Source organism: Cucurbitaria berberidis (assembly GCF_010015615.1).
Source record: "Cucurbitaria berberidis CBS 394.84 unplaced genomic scaffold K460scaffold_3, whole genome shotgun sequence".
NCBI classification, from domain to species: domain Eukaryota; kingdom Fungi; phylum Ascomycota; class Dothideomycetes; order Pleosporales; family Cucurbitariaceae; genus Cucurbitaria; species Cucurbitaria berberidis.
In genome coordinates, this window is record NW_024468937.1 from 2,868,655 (window position 1) to 2,887,303 (window position 18,649).

An 18,649-nucleotide genomic window follows, 5' to 3' on the forward strand; every position below is an offset into this window, starting at 1 on the left:
AAATCTCCTCGCACAACATGAGAACAGAGCAGATTAATTCATATGAGTGAAATGTATTCGACGCTGCGAGCACTGGACGCCTTTCCAAAGCGCCTTGCTATACCAAGTATCCTATCCTTGAAAACTCCATCCGGAAGCGGATCGTGAAATGATGTATGCAACAGCCGTAAGTAGAGCCCCGTATATGGAAGTTACATGTGCTTCCCCCTAAGTCATTAAATAAATACGCCAGGTCCATACCAGCTCTGCCTCAAGTTCGCCATGTGTGCAATTTAATAGACAAAATGTAAAGACACGTGGCGTATGCGAAAAGCTTGAAAATACATGATCCTCTAAGGATGAAAGGTGAGGAAAAGGCATATGGAGGAAACAACCAGATGCCAAGACGCCAATAGAAAGGTCAAACAGCAATAAGACGTGGGAAGTAAGTGTAAAGATTTCGCTTTTCGGCAGGGAGGCTTAGCGGAAGTATGGTCCCCGTTTCCCTCCGCTGCCAGTACTAGACCCGCCTCTGGCTTCTTCGAGACTACGACGCGAACCACCAGCGCCGATCTCACTCATCTGAAAAAGCAGGGGTTCGTCATCATCAACATTCGTGGCAGCACGACTGTTGAAATTGTATCGGCTTTGACGCTCAGTCGAGCTCGTAGCGCCTGTACTGAAACTCGTAGATGAGCTATGCGAGAAAAAACCACCGCGTCCACGAGAACCGCTGGAGTATGTAGCGCGCTTAGCTGGGATGTTTGATGTAGACGAAGGTCGCGGTAAATCGTCGCGAGAGTCATTATCAACAGGCTGGTTGTCGTGACTGGCGCTGGCGAGAAGCTCGGTCTGCGCAAAGAGACCGCTAGAGGTCAGGTCTGGACTGGTGATTAGGAGCAAGTCCCGAGCGCGGTCGCCTTCTTCGGCTGGTAGGCTCGCTGAGCGCACGCCGAATAAATCTGGTTCATCTTCGGGTAAATTGCGATTTTGCTGAGCGACTGAGCTCGACCGACGCGGATAGTTCCAGGCGCGGGGCGATGTGGGAATGTCAATAGCGTTCGTACTCTGGTCTTCACTCTCGCTCTGCTCCTCTACGTTGACCGAGTCCTGATCACGTGGCGTCCGACCAGGTCGACTTCGGCTGCGGCGTACTCGGGGCTCATACTCAATGATGCTATTAGCACTTAGACGAGAAGGAATGGCCGGAGTATGAGGAGTATGCGGCGAGATTGGCTTTCCTAGAGAGGATGCAGTCGACACGGAGGTGCCAGCAATCATGGCGGGAACGCTTGAGAGCTGACGACTCGAGGAGGATGACGAACGGTGTAGCATCATGGAAGACGAGACGGAATCGGACAGAGCCGTATGAGAGTCCCTCAAGCGCTGGTACTTTGTCAGTTGGGCCGTAGTCTTTTGCATGGTGGCGTTCTTGGAAGCGTTGTCGTTCCGATTGAAGCTCTTCAAATCCTTTTTAGACTCAAGCAGCTTCAGGAAATCGGAAATGTTCTCGTCGTCCGTCTTGACCTCTCCTGAGCTGCCTCCGGGCCCTTCGTTTAACGTATCAGAACCTCGTTGTAGTGACGAAGCCACACTGCCCTTGCCACTGCTCAGATTGTCATCTTCCGTCTTGCTACCGCCACCTGAAGAAAACTTGCTTCTCCTGTGCCCGAAACTGCTACTATATCGAGTTATTGGTGCGGGTTTCGGGGAGCTGGAGGCGGAAGAAGCGATTGCGGTCTCATTCGGCAGGGAGGGTGCTCTCAGGGCCGCTTGGGGAAGTGCAGTGAGCGATGTCCGGTTTCGTGGTTGGTTCAATGGGTTTGAGGCGTTGCGTCCCAGTAGGCTACTTTGCCTGCCGAGGGAGCTACCAGGAGAAGGAGGTGGGAGTGTAGAGCCAGGCGCGGGTGATGATGAGAGCGAGCCAGCTTTGAACGGCTGGAAGGAGACTGAAGTTCGTCGTTGATACTGTGGTGTATCGGCAGAACGCAGGGACGACTTTGACCCTTGCGCAGTTCGGTGGTTTGGTGGTAGTTTTTGTGGAGGTGACTCGGTCGGGGATGATGAGGACATATCTCGGGCTGCTCGGAGCGCTGAGATTGGGCTCGTCCCTGTTGGCGGACCAACTTGATGGAAGGTTGACAAGCTGCCGTAAGCTTGTCCCACTTCAGGAGTCTCTTGCGCATTCAATTTGTTGGCAGGAAGCGACCCGGGTACTTGGGTTGTTCCACGGGCTTTTTGTTCGAAATAAGTGTCGTCTAAGCCCATGAACTGGGAGCTTAGTAGCGACTCGGAATCATCGACGCTGAAGTCGCAATTGGTGCGATACTGCACTGACACACAAAGAGGCCCAACTGGAGAGTTTGTTGGTTTGAACTCTTGAGGAAGTGTCACTTCCTCATCTGACGGATACAGAGCCAGACTCAACGTGTCAACGTGCGGACTCCTAAACTCGCCAGTTGTGATGCGGTAGTTTAGCTTCAAGGCGGGGTTATTTGCGGGCTGTTTAGCAAGTGTCTTGTTGTATCTAAAGGCTGGCATGAGGCGCAGATTCGCAAAGAGGGATCGGAAGGTGACGACTGCCTTTTTGTATACATTGGGCAGGGGGTCGTTGAGTTCTGATGGATGGACCAAGTTCTTGTCGCCAACGTGGATTTTCCAGCGCTCGAGCACGAGCTGTGTGAGCTTTCCTGCACGACTTGACGAGCGAGAAGCGGCTTCGGCAGCATTTAGGGCTGAGGAAACGTCCCATCTCTTCCCGTCCTCACCGTGTACGACTAGTGACTGTTGGTGGCCCAATCCTTGTATGTCCAGGTAGATTTCGATGCAGAGGGAAGGGTGTTGGCCGGCCATGGCGTCCATGAGTTTCCACTCGGTGAGTTGCCGCTGGAGTTCGTCGCTGTCGGCGAGCACGACATTGAACTGGTGTATTATATTAGTAAAGGCCGTCTCGAGATGGGTGAGTGAGAACATACCCACTTGTTCTGCTTAAGCTCGCCAGTCTTGTTGAAGCCTGGGGGTAGTACTATTCGAGAAGATACGATGGTAAGGGCTGCTTTGGTGAAGAAGTTCTGTGGGGGTTCAGTACACAGGTTTGAAATGGCAAGTCCATGTCCATGCCCATCAGGGTACGTACCTGGATGACCTGGTTGACCTTCTGGTAATGCTTCTGGTCTGTCTCGGGGATTTGCTCCCCGCGGGACATCATCTCGCCTTCTGAATCTTCAACGCCGCGGTCGCTGTAGGGAGGTGTGGTGGAGTATGGAGAGGCGTCTTGGTTGGTGTGCCGCTGGTTGTTGGTTCGTGTGGGATTGGTCTGGAGGTTGTTGGCCGGCGAGGCTGTGCGCGGCGAGGGGCGCGAATATGGATGCATCGTGGGCAGCCTCCTGCAGGTACAGGTGCGCTGAGTGGGCGTGTCACGGGTCCAGGCTGGAATCGAGCGTGTGAATGTAGGATGGTTATCGTTGCGGCGGGAACAGGCGAGTGCTGATGGGAGCCATCACGAGTGCAGCCAGGGTCAGGGTCGGGCAGTGGCAGTCAGATACGTCTCTCAGAAGACGGGAGCACGCGGGGAACGTCTTGAGGAGCCGGGCAGGGCTCAGGCAGCAGCCATGGTAGGCGTAGGCAGGGTGGGAGAGCTTGAGCTTGTGCTTGCGATGCCTGAGGCGGAGAGGCGGAGAGGCGGAGATAAGGTTGAGAGCACCCTGTACTGTGTTTGGCGATGGGGCGTCGAGGTGCAGACGGATATGGGAACCTGGGAAGGATGCTAGGCTAGGTGTACACGGCGTCAAGAAGAGGCGTGGTTTCGGCGATAGAGATGGCGTAAGAATAGTAGTCAGAGAGTGTTGAGACGCATGAGAGTCGAGTCACGAGCGAGTGTGCGAATGACGCTTATCCCAGCGATAGCAGCATGACCCAAGCTCTGGACAAGGACGGGGGAGCTGATACAAGTCGCCGCACAAGAGCAGCGAAGGATCTAAAGCTATGGGAAGCTGCAGGTGGGCCAGCGCTGTCCTGTACGTGTAGTAGTAGGACGGGTAATGTTCACTTTGTGCTCATGTCATCTGGGGAACATGGAGCTGCTCTCGTCTTGGGTGGTGGTGCAAGCTTGACGTCGACCAGCTCTCCAACCTCGCAGCGATCCGAGGGCTGGGTGTTAGTCAGTTAGCAGCCGCTTGGCGACAGCAAGACATCTCCCACCCGCCTCCGGATACTATTATGGGTCCCATGGGCCTGCGGATGCGCAACCGCCTGCCGCTCTTCTTCTCGCGAATGCGCAATTCTGCTGCTCCATGGGCAATTCACGCCCAGTCCTAGTTGCGACATGTCACGCCATTGGCCTGCCTGCTCCGCTCTTGATGCATCACCGTTCGACGCCTCACCTTTGCTTTCCACAGCCTCACGTCGAGAAGCTGAAGCGAGCGCTTGACCGGTGTTACAAGATCCCTCTTTATCGTCTGTGCCATCCGTCGCCGGTCAAACCCCACTATTGCTTGCTGCTCTTTCGTCCAGCTCAATGGCCAGCGAAGCGCTGCAGACTTCCAAGGTTATTAGGCAACATCGCTGTGCTGCATCAGGAGAGCTAGGCTGCGAACCAGGGCATGGTCTCATTCGTGCAAAGGCTTGCATCATCACCTCTGGCATGCATACAGCTGCCTTCCAGAGTGCGCAGTGCGCAGCAACGTTCCAAATGCTCAGACTGACTATATATACCCCAATAGAGAACTCTCTAGAAGTCACTGTTGCCTACTTTTGTGCAGCATTGAATTACTAGTCAATTTTGGTAAACGTAAACCTCGACTCGATTAGACAAAGCTTTGGTAGCATATCTGTAGCGCTTCCAAGGTTGTAGCAAGTTGACTAACGGAACCGAGCTGGACTAAAGTGACAAGTCGTCTGAAATGAATATTGGGCCCGAGTACTGATCACAGGACGAGGCGTAGACTTGATAGGTGAGATGAATACTAGACAATGCTGGTCCACTAGGAGCAGAGTAGTTCATTGAGTGGAGATCCAACGCAGTGTCGTTGCAATGCATCACGTGGCGCCATCAAGGCCCGTTACATGTACCAGCCTTCCTGCAGTCGTCTGGCCTTGAGGCGTAAAATCAGTCAAGATCGTTAGTGTGCAATGCAGTGTACAGGACGTGTATTACACGTTTCCAATCAAGTTCGGCTCCTCACATATGTCGAGTCACCTTCGAACCCAATTTGAAGTACCCGGTACGATGTAGTCATGGTACAAATTCTTAAAAACAACCGAGTTTGATCTCAATTCTCGCAAAAGCTGACTTCAGACTGTCTTCTATAGATAGAATGTATTCTGGACATGCCAAGCTCCGGGTCGTTCCTGCGTCTCAATCGCTCACCGCCAGTGGGTGGAGCAAACCGTGCGCTGTATATTAGGTGACGATCCCCGCAACAGTCTGTTGCTGAGCTCCAGAGTCCTCTGGGACTCCCATACACCCGAGGTTCTAGCTGCCCATGACCTCACCATATTATCAGATCCTTACTCCAGCGTCGTGATGCTGACCCTCGCTCAAGCAATGAATGCGACTCATGCCCGTCTACTCGGCCATGATTGGCTGCTTTCCGAATGATTCCGAAATGGACATCCCACATCGCCGCATTGCTACTCCAAACTATCCTCGCGACTGCTGCACATAATTAACACTTAGTCTGCACTTACCAGAAGCTTCAGGAAGTCCACCAGAATTACTCCGACTCATTTTATCCCCTGCGACGAACAGACACGGCTCCTGCTCACCATCGCCTCGGTAGTTTCGTCATAGACACTCATACAGAATACCGCTCACCCGCAAACCACTCGCACAACTACCACCAGTGCCTTGCTTACGGACAGTCTATTGAAAGCGCCGAGAGCTTTCACCGCGAGCCTTTCTTCCTTCTGCTCGCCACATCACCGTGTCATCTTCAACCGCGAGACCAGATCAGCAGGCACATTCCAACGACTACTTTGCCACCTTGCAAGTTCCTTCGACCCACTACACCCAACGCTCCCATACACGATCTGATCTGCTCAAAATAGTAGACAGAATTGCACAAACCGCCGACCAGTCGCGTCCGGCACCCCTCCGTTGGAGTATTCCTCAGCTTTACGGCCAGCACCTTTAAACACGCTTTGACCCGCTGAGGTTGAGGCCAGGTGCTCTTGTGAAAGCTTCGGATCACTCCTCATCTCGTATCGGCACATGAGCGGCTATCTCTGGAAATACTACCTCGAAGACGATGTCGATAACTTCCGACATGTCCTCACGACTACGACGTACACGGCCCGCGCGGCAACACAGAAAAGCTTTGCTAGCTGGCAGGGAGGAGGACATGGCGCAGCAGTGAACAGTAGTCCAGGCAGCTATAGTGCCTCACCAATGACGGGTTCTAAAGGTCGCAAGATTGGAATGACTGGCTCTGTAAATCTGAACCGTACCGACCTCAACAGTCGCGATGCAGCCGGCTTGACGGTTCTACATCATGCCGCATCGTCAACATCTGAGACTGCTGTCGAGTTTGCGCAAGCACTTCTTGAGCACCCATGGACAGACCTCTACATCCAGGATGTGGAGAATGGTTGGACCCCGCTCCACAGAGCCTTCTACTTTGGCAACATTGCGATTGCGCGTCTCATATTAAATCGCGACACGCAAGATATGCTCGGCCACGGATCAAGCGGGTTCAATCAGCATGCTCGAGGGCTCGTGAAGATCAAGGACAATGAAGGTTATGGCCCACTAGACTTGTTTGCCATGACGATCAAGGATCGAACGTTACGACCAGAGGAGTTACCCGTCATGGACTTGGACTCTGACGACGAGATGGCCCATGGAGACAGCGGTGACGTCGATGATGACATCCGTCGAAGACTGGTAGCGCCGCCTATTCTGCTTGGCGGGGACGAGGTGTACACTTTTGGGAGTAACAAGAATGTTACACTTGGCTTTGGCGACGAAGACGATCGTCAATTTCCTGAGCGCATTACCCTGAGAAGACCCGACCATCTCCTTCAGCGATTTTATCGAGAGCATCGCGAAAACCAAAATCAATACTGGGTCGCAATGGGTATACCAGCGCAGGATACTGGGAGCCTCGAGCCAAAGGGCACGGTAGACCTCCCAACGCACATTCGTAACACTCCGATAGTAATCCAGGATGTGCAAATGTCAAAGCTACACACTGCGGTACTGACGACAGATCCTGTTTCCAATCTTTACATGTGCGGGCATGGCCCTGGAGGTCGTTTAGGCACGGGTACCGAGACTACGAGATACCAATTTACTTGCATTGAAAGCGGTGGACTGGGACAGAAAAAGATCGCCGCCATTGCTCTTGGCCAAAACCACACTTTGGCCGTTACTGACGAGGGAGAGATCTACTCCTGGGGAAACAATGCATATGGGCAGCTAGGATACACTTTGCCCAAGCCTGCGATGAAAGACGACGATCCAATCTCGATGATTCCGCGACAGATCTTTGGTCCGTTGAAGCGCGACCTTGTCACGGGTATTGCCGCATCGCGCATACACTCGGTCGTGCACACCACAACGTCTCTATACACTTTTGGCAAGAACGAGGGGCAGCTTGGTATTGTGGATTCAGATGCCCGATCCTTGGAGATGCAAGTCATCCCTCGAAAGATTGCTGCCTCGCTGTTCTCTAGTCCCATCCACTCAGTATCTGCCATAGACGGTGCTTCGATATGTCTCCTGGAGAACCGTGAAGTGTGGGTTTTCGCAAATTACGGTTACGCCAAGATCAACTTTCCTTTGGAGGGCTTTACGAGTAGTTTCCTCAAGGAAAGTTGGTTGACAACCAAGTACGATACCGCACCGAATAAGATCAAGAAAGTCACTTCTGGTGGCGATACTATCTGTGCGCTCTCTTCTTCTGGGGAGGTCTTCACCGTTGCCGTCAGCCGGCGTTCCGAAACCTTGCCGGATGCCAACACATCCACCACCAATCCCAAGCAGATTAGAGGGGCACTTTCTGCGCCATATCGCATCTGGTCATCTAAGAAAAGTCACATGGCAGCAAGAGACGTTGATGTTGATCAAGATGGATCTATCATCTTGACCACTGACGCTGGCAGTGTCTGGAGGCGTACGAAGAGGGCGACCATCAAGAATGCAACGATTCTAGGCGCAGCGGAGACCAAGCCAAAAGACTACAAGTTTCAAAGAGTATCAGGTCTGACTCGTGTCATAGCCGTCCGCGCTTCTGCGTTTGGGGCCTATGCTGCAGTACGAAAGGATTGCGACGTCACTAGGAATCAGATAGGCGTGGACGAGCCCAATCTCTGGAATGAGCTTGCGCCTTTGCTCTCCTTTCACGAGATGACAAAATACGAGGAGACGTCGGATGATGATGAGCCTACGCCCAGATTCTGGCATCGAGCAACAGATTCGCAAGCTCTTCGCAAGCGTGTTTTGAAGTCGAAGGACCTGGAACTTGAGATGACCGACATGCTACAGCAATCTTTCACGTCTCCGGACCGCACGTACAACATGGAAGTCGGGACTACGCTTTCTAATATCCGCATCCCTATCCACGAGCTTATCTTGTCTGCGCGTTCTCGTGTATTCCGAGATGCTTTGCTCGAGTTCCGTGCCATTGGCACCGATTTTGTGATGCCCGATTTGTTGACCATCAAAGAAGCTGGCGAAAAGGTTCTCGTACTGTTCCACGGTCTGGACTTTCTAACTGTCTTTGACCTGGTACTATACGCATACACTGATTCGGTCGTTGACTTCTGGAATGTCACTCGACATTACCCAACTTTAGCGTACAGATACCGTGCTGTACGAACAGAACTTATGAAGGTTGCATCTCGCTTTGATCTACGACAGCTCGAGCCTGCTGTGCGTCAAATGGTCAATCCGCGGAGGTCCCTGCACATGGACCTGGAACTTGCGATCAAAGATCAATCATTCTTTGACAGTGGCGATGTCATCGTCGACCTTGCTGATGGTGAGATGCTACTGCATTCAGATGTCATCTGCCAGCGTTGTCCATTTTTCGAAGGACTGTTCAGAGGGCGCGCTGGTGGCCAGTGGCTTGCTGGAAGGCGCACCGAAGAGTCTCCACTCGTTCGTATCGATCTCACACACGTTGAGACGCATTTGTTCAAACTTGTCGTGCGTCATCTCTATACCGACGCCGGGGAGGAGATCTTCGAAGACGTGACAAGCGAGGACCTCAACGATTTGCTCGCGCTCGACGAGTTACTAGATCACGTTATGGACGTCATGTCAGTTGCCAACGAACTGATGCTCGATCGTCTTTCGCAAATTTGTCAAAGACTGATAGGTCGATATGGTAAGTGCATACATTTCAGGGTCTAGCTCACGTGCTGATGGGTGATAGTGAACGCTCGAAATGTGTGTTCTCTGCTTACAGCGGTTGCACCCAGTTCTGTTGCAGAGTTCAAAGACGCTGCACTGGAATATGTCTGCCTCAGCCTAGAGACAGTGATGCAGAACGGGTATGTCCTATTTTCGACTAAAAGTGCTTGTCTAATACTGTCTAGGTCGTTGGACGAACTAGATGAGGACCTACTATTAGAGCTTAACCAGGTCGCTCATGAAAATCAGCTAGCTTATCTACCCTTTGCAAGAAGTGGGCGCGCAGAGGCTCTGCTTTTCGACCGCTACCCAGAACTTGCTGAGAGGATCGAACGTGGCAAGCGAGCCAAGGTCGATGCGATCGTCCTATCCAACAAGCATGCAGACGCCGACACCTTTTCTACATCTTTCAGGGCGCAAAGCCTGGAAGAGGTATCAGCTTCGCCTCTGCGCCAACGCAACCGAAGAAGAGCGTCTAAGGAGAACAAGAGTCCGGCTTTGGCACCGACACTCAAGGGCAGGAACTCGATTCAAGATCTCATGTTCGAGATGTCCGATGGAGATGATGATGAAGATAACACAACGAGGAAGATCAAACCCCCGCGGTTCATGGAACCAAGCAACGATTCGATATCTGTTGAAACACCAACTGGTTCTCTAGAAGGACCTTGGGCCACAGTTCGACGGCAGAGTCGATCCGAACCGCATGGCTTCGATAGAGGAGATGACATACCACTCAAGTCTGTCAGCCCCCTGCCCCCGCCAGCTGTTCAGGAGACAAGAATGCCCGGTCAACCTTGGGGCAGCTCGCCCTTGACTGGTGCGAAACTTGACCTCAAGGATATCATGGCCCAGACCTCGACCGTCCCACCGTCGAACCTGACGATAGGTTTATCACGGGGAGAAAACGAGCGCATCGCAAAGGCCGCGCACGCTAAGTTGTCTCAGAAGGAGCGCAAACGGCTTCAGCAAGCTCAACAACTTGGTACACCAATTGCAAAGGCGCAGCCGACACCACCCGCAGTGTCTCCCTGGCAAGCGTCGCATCGGAAGCCAAGCGATAGCCCTATCGTAGCACCCACAGCACAATCATCACCGAAACCCTCACCACAACCTCCCCGAACATCTAGCACACCACAACTTACCATGCGACAGACTGTCGCTAACAATGGTATAGCCGCCAAACACAAAGACAAGCAGGTTCAAGCGCAAAGTTCTCGCAGTGCTTCTGCTAGTGCACCTTCCCAGAATCGTCCTACTGCAACCGAGCGAGGGATGTCCGTCTCGACTGATCCCATCCCGACACCACGATCAGTCCGGCACATCCCTCTTCCATCCCATTCTCCTACTTCTCCCAGTCTAAATCTCAGTATGATGGAGATCCTGTCTCTACAAGAAGCAGAAAAAACGTCGATACGCGACGCAGCAGCAAAGCGTAGCCTTCAGGAAATTCAACAAGAGCAAGAATTCCAGCAGTGGTGGGACCAGGAGAGCAGGAGGGTCATAGAAGAAGAGGAGCAGCAGAAGAGGGTCGCAGAACGCGCTGTTAAGAACGCCGATCGTGGCAGAAGTAGTAGGGGCCGTGGCGAGAGAGGAGGCAAGACTAAGACCAAGATTAAGAAGGCGGATGAGGCAGACGGCAATAGAGGCAAGGGAAGTAAAGCTGTGGTTACAGCACCGGCACAGCAAGACAACAACCCTTCGAAGGTACCGGTTGGCGGTCGGTCTAGAGGACACGATAGCAGCGACCGAGGCAGAGGAAGAGGCAGAATTGGTCGTGGTGCGAGAGGAGGGAGAACGCAAGGACCAGCTCCGCCTTCATAACGATGGGACACAAGTGCGCATTCAAGTATATACTGTTCAACCACAAGGTGTACATAAACATTGCTTCCAACTTTTAACAACAGCACAATAGATTAATGAGATCATCGCATCTTGAAATGTCTTTAACATTTGCATTCAATTCTCTGTACGCATACGATATTACCTCGTAGAGTGGACTCGTTAGACCTCAGAAGTAAAGCAACATATTTGGAATGAAAATAGTATGAGGGACCGTCGATCGTCATTAGAAAAGAGGAGGAATGACACCAAGATGACCATTAAAACAAGTTCTCACACAAATCCTATTATACACATGTCGAATCGAAGCGCTTTTCCAATCCCAAAATGTACACCGTGTATCCCAAAGCTCACTTTCAGTGTCCAACGATTTCCCAAATCGACATACCAAAGCGCATCGTGAACTAACTTTATACCTGCAAGCCATCGTCTAACATCAGGGGGTTTAAACTGTCCCCAAACTGGTTAGTGACGGATGTCTTGATCCTCTCGGCAATCTACGTAATTTCGCTTCCCTAATCTTTTCCTTCAAGCGTGCTAGATCTTCGAGGCTGTGCACAACGGACATGCGTAGCGGCATCTATCTGCCAGTTGCCATGATACTGCGGTAGTAGTTTGTGCTAAGATCGCACGAGTGTTTAAGCCAGAGGTCTTCTGTGAGTGGGAGCTTGAGGATGCTGGAGCGATTGGTGCGCTGCGTGTTTGTTAGCCTCTGTTCATTTCCGTCGGTAACCGTTAGGTGGGCGATGTGACATACCTGGTTCTTGGCCACAAGGTTGGCGACAGTACCCGCGATTTCCATAAGCGCGACACGCTCCTCTAGACCACAAGCTTCAAGCCTATCTCGCGCCGCAATCTCGAGTGCGCGCTGCAGTTTAACGAGTAGCTCCTGGATGCGGTTGTTCAGGTCCTCATCCACGCGGAACGTCGAGCGCTGACCCGTTAGGTCAATGAGTTCAAGGTAGTCGAGATAGATCTGACCGCCCTGTGCCCAGCCCTGAACAGGCTCCCTCCGACGCGCGGAAACAGTACGTGTTGACGAAGCGAACGAAGCAGGGCTGTTCGTCGGCGTAGGAAGAAAGCCACCCATGAGCTCCCGAAGAGGGTCGTAGTCGCGCGAGATGATAGCGTCCGGACCGACCATACGGCAGAGGACTTCATGCGCTTCATCTAGCTCTTCAGCCTTGATGAGATGCGTGGCCTGGCGTAGAGCGTCACCTTCGGTCTTTGCCTGGAGGGCAGCAGCAGCGTGCAGCCATGTGGTGGGAACATGCAAATCGTTGGTTAGGTAAGCGTAAGTGATATCTGTGTCTTCGAGAGAGTAGGTGCTGGAGAACTGGTTGAGAAGGGAGCGAATATAGTGCTCGCGCATTCCCGACAAAGAGAGGTGAGTGTACACCCAAATAGCGGTTGTCCAGTACTCTAGTGTGTGAAGCGAGGCCGCATATGTGAGGGTAATCTTATCACCAAGCTCGACGAGCGGATTCTTTACTTGCGTCTCCTTTTCCACAGATGAAGTCGTCGACGAAAGAAACGAGGACCGATGGTCTCCTTCGCTATTACCACGAACAGTAGGCATGGCTACTCTCCGCTCGTCCGCCTCATTATTGTCTTCTTGGCGGGACCTAAAGAGCTGGAACAGCTGAAACGACAGACGTGCGTTAAAAGGATGCCCGGAGACATTTTCAGGAGCCAAAACATCCTCGATGTTGGCCGCAAGATCCATCTTTGGAGCAGCATATAGCTTCAGGATACCCCACAGCAAGTCTTCTCGGTGCTCCGCCTTTGGGTCGTTCCAGCCCATATCCAAATTTTCTTGCACGAACCAAGGTACAGGTTTGACGTCCTCCTGGCCGTAGTTGATGGCATCTGCAAATTGAGCCACAGCCAGTTCAAGTGACTCTTCGGCCATGATGCCGTACCAAAGGCGTAGGCCGAAGGCACGCCGCCAGTCAAGACCGAAGCGACTTGAAATGTTGAACGTAGAGGCCTTGTTCTCCCGACCAGCTCCTAGCTTTCCTTCCGATTGCGCGCAGTTACCGGATAGCAATTCGTACAAGGCACGATGAGGATCCTCCATCTCAGAGAGGACATCGAGGCGCCGCCACTCTTCAATCTGGGTGACCATGCTCTGACGCATCGTCGCATCACCGCCGATCTGGGCAAGCATCGTAGCAAGGCGAAGATCCAGGCCCTCCAAAAGGTCATGACAGGCGTCAGCGACGTTATTGCAGCTGAGTTGCATGATAGCACGTTCCTCAAGCGATGTAGCTTGCTGGGCATGCTTCTGTGCATCATCCCAGACGAGGTGTTTCCAAAATTCGGAAAGCCTCTCTTTCTTATCAATCTCCTTTTCTTCGCTCCTAACGCCGTCTGGAAGTTTGTCGGCATCGTCGTAGAGGAGGGAGAGTAATTGCCAGATATGCTGTTCGTGAGCGCCTTCCGTGGTGTCGATTGTGACAGCCCTCGCCATATCAGAGAACTCCACGGGTGCAGGGTCTGTCTGTAGCCTCGCTGATGGTACGCCGTCGGTGGTGAATATCTTAGTGTGCTGCTTCTGTATAGTCAAAGTCTCGGGTGTGGACTGTATAAAGTCAGTATCGAGGCGCATGCAAACGTGGGATGCTCTCACATCTGTGAAGGTTGGCATCTTTGCGAATCGTGTATCCTTTGTAGCGCCAACGAGTGGTTCTTGCGCTGCAAGGAATATGCCGCTTTCGAGAGTTGCGGTGCCTTTGTTGCCATATATGAGAACGTTGGCTTCGCTAAAGTGGGGTTTGCTGCAGGTGTGAAAGTCTCTGTCGGAACCGGTGAGATGGTCGAGATCGGACGCGGTCTTGGGTCGCTTTGAATATGGTAACTAGAGACAAGAGTTTCAGCAAATCTTGTCCCACATCAATTTTGTGATTAAATACATTGCCGGGCGAGGCCCCAGGCGTCAATCTATGTAGGACAACCGTCAAGGAAATCCACCACAAATTGCACCATGTCATAAACACACACTAAAGGGAGGGGGGAAGTCAAACCTCAATACCATGTCCACCGCGCTTAGGAAGCTTCTGCTTCTCCGTCTCGCCGAAAAGAGATTCCATCAAATCCATAGCCGTGGTAAGTTGTCCACCGCCGAATGATTGCGACAAATTCGTAGCGTTTCCGTCGTGTTCTCGAAGCACGTTGCCCTGACTTTCGCGAAGGGCTTGTCGATCCTGTTTCTTTGGGCTGATCGTGCGCTGGAGCTGGTTTGCCCAATTGTCATCGAAGACGGGCTGGCCTTTCGAAGGTGTGTCCAGACCTGGCCTTAAAAGTTGACTGGCCTTGAGAATGGACTTTGGCTTCAATGTGGCCTTGAAAGGGTCATCCTTGGCGGCTGTTTGCTCCGTGGAATGAACTGGGCCAGATACAGAATCCGCCATATCCTGATCTTGCACCAGTTCCGATTCGCTCTGTTCAGAGTAGTCTACATCTTGCTGACCATCAAGCGAACCCACGGAGCGCTGTCCTAAAAAAGAGTTGTCACGATGGTTCATCTCAACATCCTCTTCATAGACAGACTCGTCACCAAATCCACCGGGCACATTGGCACGGGCGCGCATACCTTTCTTGAAGTCGAAAGTGTCGTCAGGGCTAGACTGAGACTGAGTAGGGCTAACAAACGAGTCTTCTTGGGGAGTGCTAGTCATCTGACTCGAGCGATGCTGCGGTAGGGCTGGTGTGTCCGGGACATCGCTAAGGTCGCTTGAGTCATCCTCATCATCCTCCTCATCGCTATAGTCATTCTCATAATCAAGACCGTAAGACGAGAAGTGGGGCACGGAGAAGGTCCACTCGCCATTTGCCTGATTGTACTTGATGAAGGTCGTGCCGTTCACGCGCTTAAGACGCTCGAGATGCTTGACGTCCTTCTTGCCAGCCCTGTTACGAGGCCAGGAGTTCCCGAGTACGATCTCGGAGGGCTGGTTAAGAGCCGTACCAAGTGGTGGTTTTGGTAGACAGGTACAGGTCTCTCCATACACGGTGGCATTACGGGGATTGAGTTGTACGATGTCACCGTACAGTTTGTCGAGATTGACTTCCGACAAGTCGACCGGTTTGCCATAATGGAAGTTGATCTGGCCAATGTTGTGGCGACCGACGATGAAGTTGGGTACGCTCTTGAGCTCCTGCTTGCTCATGCTCTTTAGTTGGTCCAAAGCCGGGCTGGACCAATAAGAACCAGGCTTGGGCTCCTGTCCTGGCTGGATGTTGACGGATGAGGATGACCTTGGGGTAAGCGCATGGTCCTCGGAAACGCGAGCCAGTTCAGTGCCGTTGATTTGTTGCATGGGTGGCGGGCGAGGGGTCTCGTTCCTAGTATCGTCGTTGGTTGCCCTCGGAGATGTGTCATCCTCGTCTTGTCGGACAATCAAGGAAGTTTCCCCGTTGGTGTGACCGTTCGACATCTCACCACCAGCGAAGCTGACACGCTTCTGGGATGGCTCGTCAAACAACGGGATCCGGGTATTGATAGATCGGTTGACGTTGAGCTTCTTGAGGCTACCATTGCCAAAACCACGTCCGTTGGTGGAGAAAGCGCCCGGTGACAGAATGCTGGTTTCGGGGGTAAAGCTGTTACGGAGGTTGCTTGTAGACAGACTCTTTCCGAGAGAGCGGGAGAGGCCACCGGCTGCAAACAAGCTGCCCCCAAAGCCAGGGGTGCTCTGGGTCGATGCACTGGCGGGAGTGCCGTAGGTTGAGTACGTGAATCCATAACCACCACCACCCCGCTTGTTCTGTGGCGTAAGTAGACGTGTAGACGCAGAGGGGTTGAGCTTGTGCTGTGGGAGAATAGCGCTCTTCTTGTTCTTCTGGCTGCTGGATAGAGGGGTGGCAATTGGACCAGGGCTCTGGGTGGGTGTAGCAAGTCCTGCAAACAAAGCGTCATTACCGTAGGGGTTGGTAGCCATAGAGGTATTCAACAGGGAGCTTCCAGAGGCGCCAAACAAGCTGTTGTTGTTTGGTTGCTGATTCTGCTGTTGTGGATTCTGGCTAGAGAACAAGGAGCCACCCATTGTAGACTGGTTGTTGTTCTGCTGTCCCATAGCACCAAAAAGACCACCGCTGGTGTTGGTATTGGTGGAACCCCCAAAGAGACCCCCTGGCTTTTGCTGATTGTTTTGGCCTCCAAAGAGACCGGAACTTGCATTTTGCTGTGGGTTCTGGGCACCAAGGTTACCGAACAAGCCCCCGCCAGACGCTCCTGTATTGGCAGTGCTGCCGCCAAAGAGACTGTTGCCTGTAGCGGCAGGCTTCTGGCCAAAAAGACTACCTCCAGTGTTGGTATTGGCAGTGGAACCTCCAAACAAGCCGCCAGTTTGCTGGGGTTGTTGGTTCTGGTTGGCCTGACCAAACAAGCCGCCTCCTGTAGAAGCTGTGGTCGAGCTGCCGAATAGACCGCCAGGTTTCTGCTGATTTTGCTGATTATTCTGACCGAAGCCACCACCGAAGAGACCTCCAGATGTGGTGTTCTGTGGCTGGGCCTGGGTGTTCTGTCCAAAACCACCCGTAGAGCCACCGAACAGGCCGCCGCCCGTGTTGGTAGTAGTGTTGGATGCACCGAAAGCAGGCGTGGACGATGGTTGGGTATTCTGTTGCCCAAAGAGTCCACCACCGGTATTCGCTTGACCGAACGCATTCGTGTTCGTATTCGTCGTGCCACCAAAGGGTGTCGAAGCGGTATTGGTGGTGCCGGAACCACCAAATAGACCTCCAGTCGCGGGCTTATTTTGGCCAAAAAGACCACCACTAGCACCAGTACCTGTGGTCGATGCGCCGAAGCCGCCACCACCGCCACCAGTACCGAATCCTCCTGTCGTGTTGGCTGTTGAGCCGCCACCAAAGAGGCCACCCGTTGTGCCGGTCGTGGTGTTTGTGTTGGAACCTCCGAAAAGACCACCGGTTGCGGGCTTGTTCTGACCGAAGAGGCCACCTCCGCTAGTGTTGCCAGCGCCAAACGCTGAGCCAGTGTTCTGACCAAACGATGATGTAGTATTGGCATTGCCGCCACCGAAGAGACTACCACCGGTGTTTGCGTTTGCGCTCGCGCCAAAGCCCGTGGAAGCAGGGGCAGCAGCATTGCTGCCAAAGCCTCCAAATCCAGTGCTCTGGCCGAATGCACCTGCCTGTCCATTTTGGTTGCCGTATCGTCGACCCTGGTTATAGTCGGCGACCCTCAACTCTTCAAGAGAGTAGTTCTGGTATGGCTGTTGGAAGGTGATGGTCTGGTACTGCTGCGTGGCAGTTGCGGAGGCGCCATCCTTCTCGGTGAAGGCCTGGAATGGAGTGTTGGCAGTCCCGTTGTTTGGCGGAGGGTTGCCTCCTGCACCAAAGCCGCCTGTCGAAGCACCAAAGCCACCTGTAGTGGTATTCGCGTTGGTAGAGCCGAATCCACCGCCGGTGCCGCCTCCTCCAAACAAACCGCCACCCGTTGATGCTGCGCCGAAACCGGTGGAGGGCTTGTTTTGGCCGAACATACCGCCTCCAGTGTTAGCAGTGTTGGAACCGAACGCTGATGGGGCGGCAGTGGTGTTCTGAGCTCCGAAGCCACCAAATGTGCTGCCAGAAGAACCAGTGGCCCCGCCGCCAAAGAGGCCGCCGCCTGTTGTGGAGCTTCCAAAGGGTTTTGAGCCGAAGGCTGTGTTGTTGGTGGTGTTGGTACCAAATCCGCCTGGAAAGAAGAATGTTAGTGTCCGTACATGGTGCCCAGCAAAGAATCAGAGTCGCATGCAAAATCCACGAATAACCGCCATCGATCGTGAAGACGGCGATGCCGTATAGCGCGAGCTTGAATAGATCGAAGTCGATGAGCGCCAAAGTCCTAAACGACTACTACGCGAGTGCGACGCGCAAGCTTTCCACGTACCTCCGCCCCCAAAAGGAGAGCCCGTGTTGGTGTTATTGCTGCCGCCAAACATGGTGCTGCCCGTGGTGGTGTTGTTGTTGGCGCCGAATATGCTGGAGCCGGTATTCGCGTTGGAGCCGAAGCCTGGGGCGGAAGGCGAGTTAGACACGATCTGTCGAGAAGGCCGTGGCGCTCGTGGTAGGCGCTTGCGGCAGTCGCGAAAAAAATGCAGGGTCGGCAGCATCAAAACAAGAGATCAAACTTACCAGTGCTGTTGTTGTTATTGTTGCTTGCTCCAAATCCACCGAAGCCGCCGCTGGATTGGTTGTTGTTGTTTGTGGAGCCAAAGCCCCCAAAACCACCGCCGAAGGACATGTTGAGCCTGCCCACGGGTTGCGCGTGTGAGAGCTGTCAGACGAGTCGCAATGCGCGGTTGGGTTTGAGTAGGTATTGGGCGTGGATGAGGTGTGGTGGGTAGGTTGCAGGCGTTGCTGAAGAGCTTCGCGGAAAACGCGCTAAGAGCTGGGAAGCAAGCCGCGGGGCTTTGCTGCAGGCGAGCGAGGAAATAAAGAGTGAAAGGAGCTCAGAAGGAGAGC

The 18,649-nt window shown here is 53.1% G+C and overlaps 3 protein-coding genes across 3 annotated transcripts; 1 reads left to right on the forward strand and 2 right to left on the reverse strand.

The window, feature by feature from the left end:
- Positions 1 to 459: 459 nt before the first annotated feature.
- On the reverse strand, positions 460 to 3,352 carry K460DRAFT_286534 (uncharacterized protein; the record flags this gene model as incomplete). The annotated part of the gene is made up of 3 exons (XM_040928897.1): positions 460 to 2,901; positions 2,955 to 3,050; positions 3,116 to 3,352. 3 exons carry the CDS (start codon positions 3,350 to 3,352, stop codon positions 460 to 462), a joined length of 2,775 nt encoding a protein of 924 aa, XP_040788087.1.
- A 2,838-nt stretch (positions 3,353 to 6,190) lies between these two features.
- Positions 6,191 to 11,158, forward strand: K460DRAFT_405781 (uncharacterized protein; the record flags this gene model as incomplete). The annotated part of the gene is made up of 3 exons (XM_040936884.1): positions 6,191 to 9,308; positions 9,357 to 9,474; positions 9,520 to 11,158. The coding sequence occupies 3 exons, from the start codon at positions 6,191 to 6,193 to the stop codon at positions 11,156 to 11,158; spliced, it is 4,875 nt and encodes a 1,624-aa protein (XP_040788088.1).
- A 598-nt stretch (positions 11,159 to 11,756) lies between these two features.
- On the reverse strand, positions 11,757 to 18,428 carry K460DRAFT_284121 (uncharacterized protein; the record flags this gene model as incomplete). Its single annotated transcript, XM_040928711.1, has 7 exons — positions 11,757 to 11,870; positions 11,934 to 13,183; positions 13,241 to 13,760; positions 13,809 to 14,036; positions 14,203 to 17,879; positions 17,949 to 18,197; positions 18,320 to 18,428. 7 exons carry the CDS (start codon positions 18,426 to 18,428, stop codon positions 11,757 to 11,759), a joined length of 6,147 nt encoding a protein of 2,048 aa, XP_040788089.1.
- Between the last annotated feature and the right edge of the window lie 221 nt (positions 18,429 to 18,649).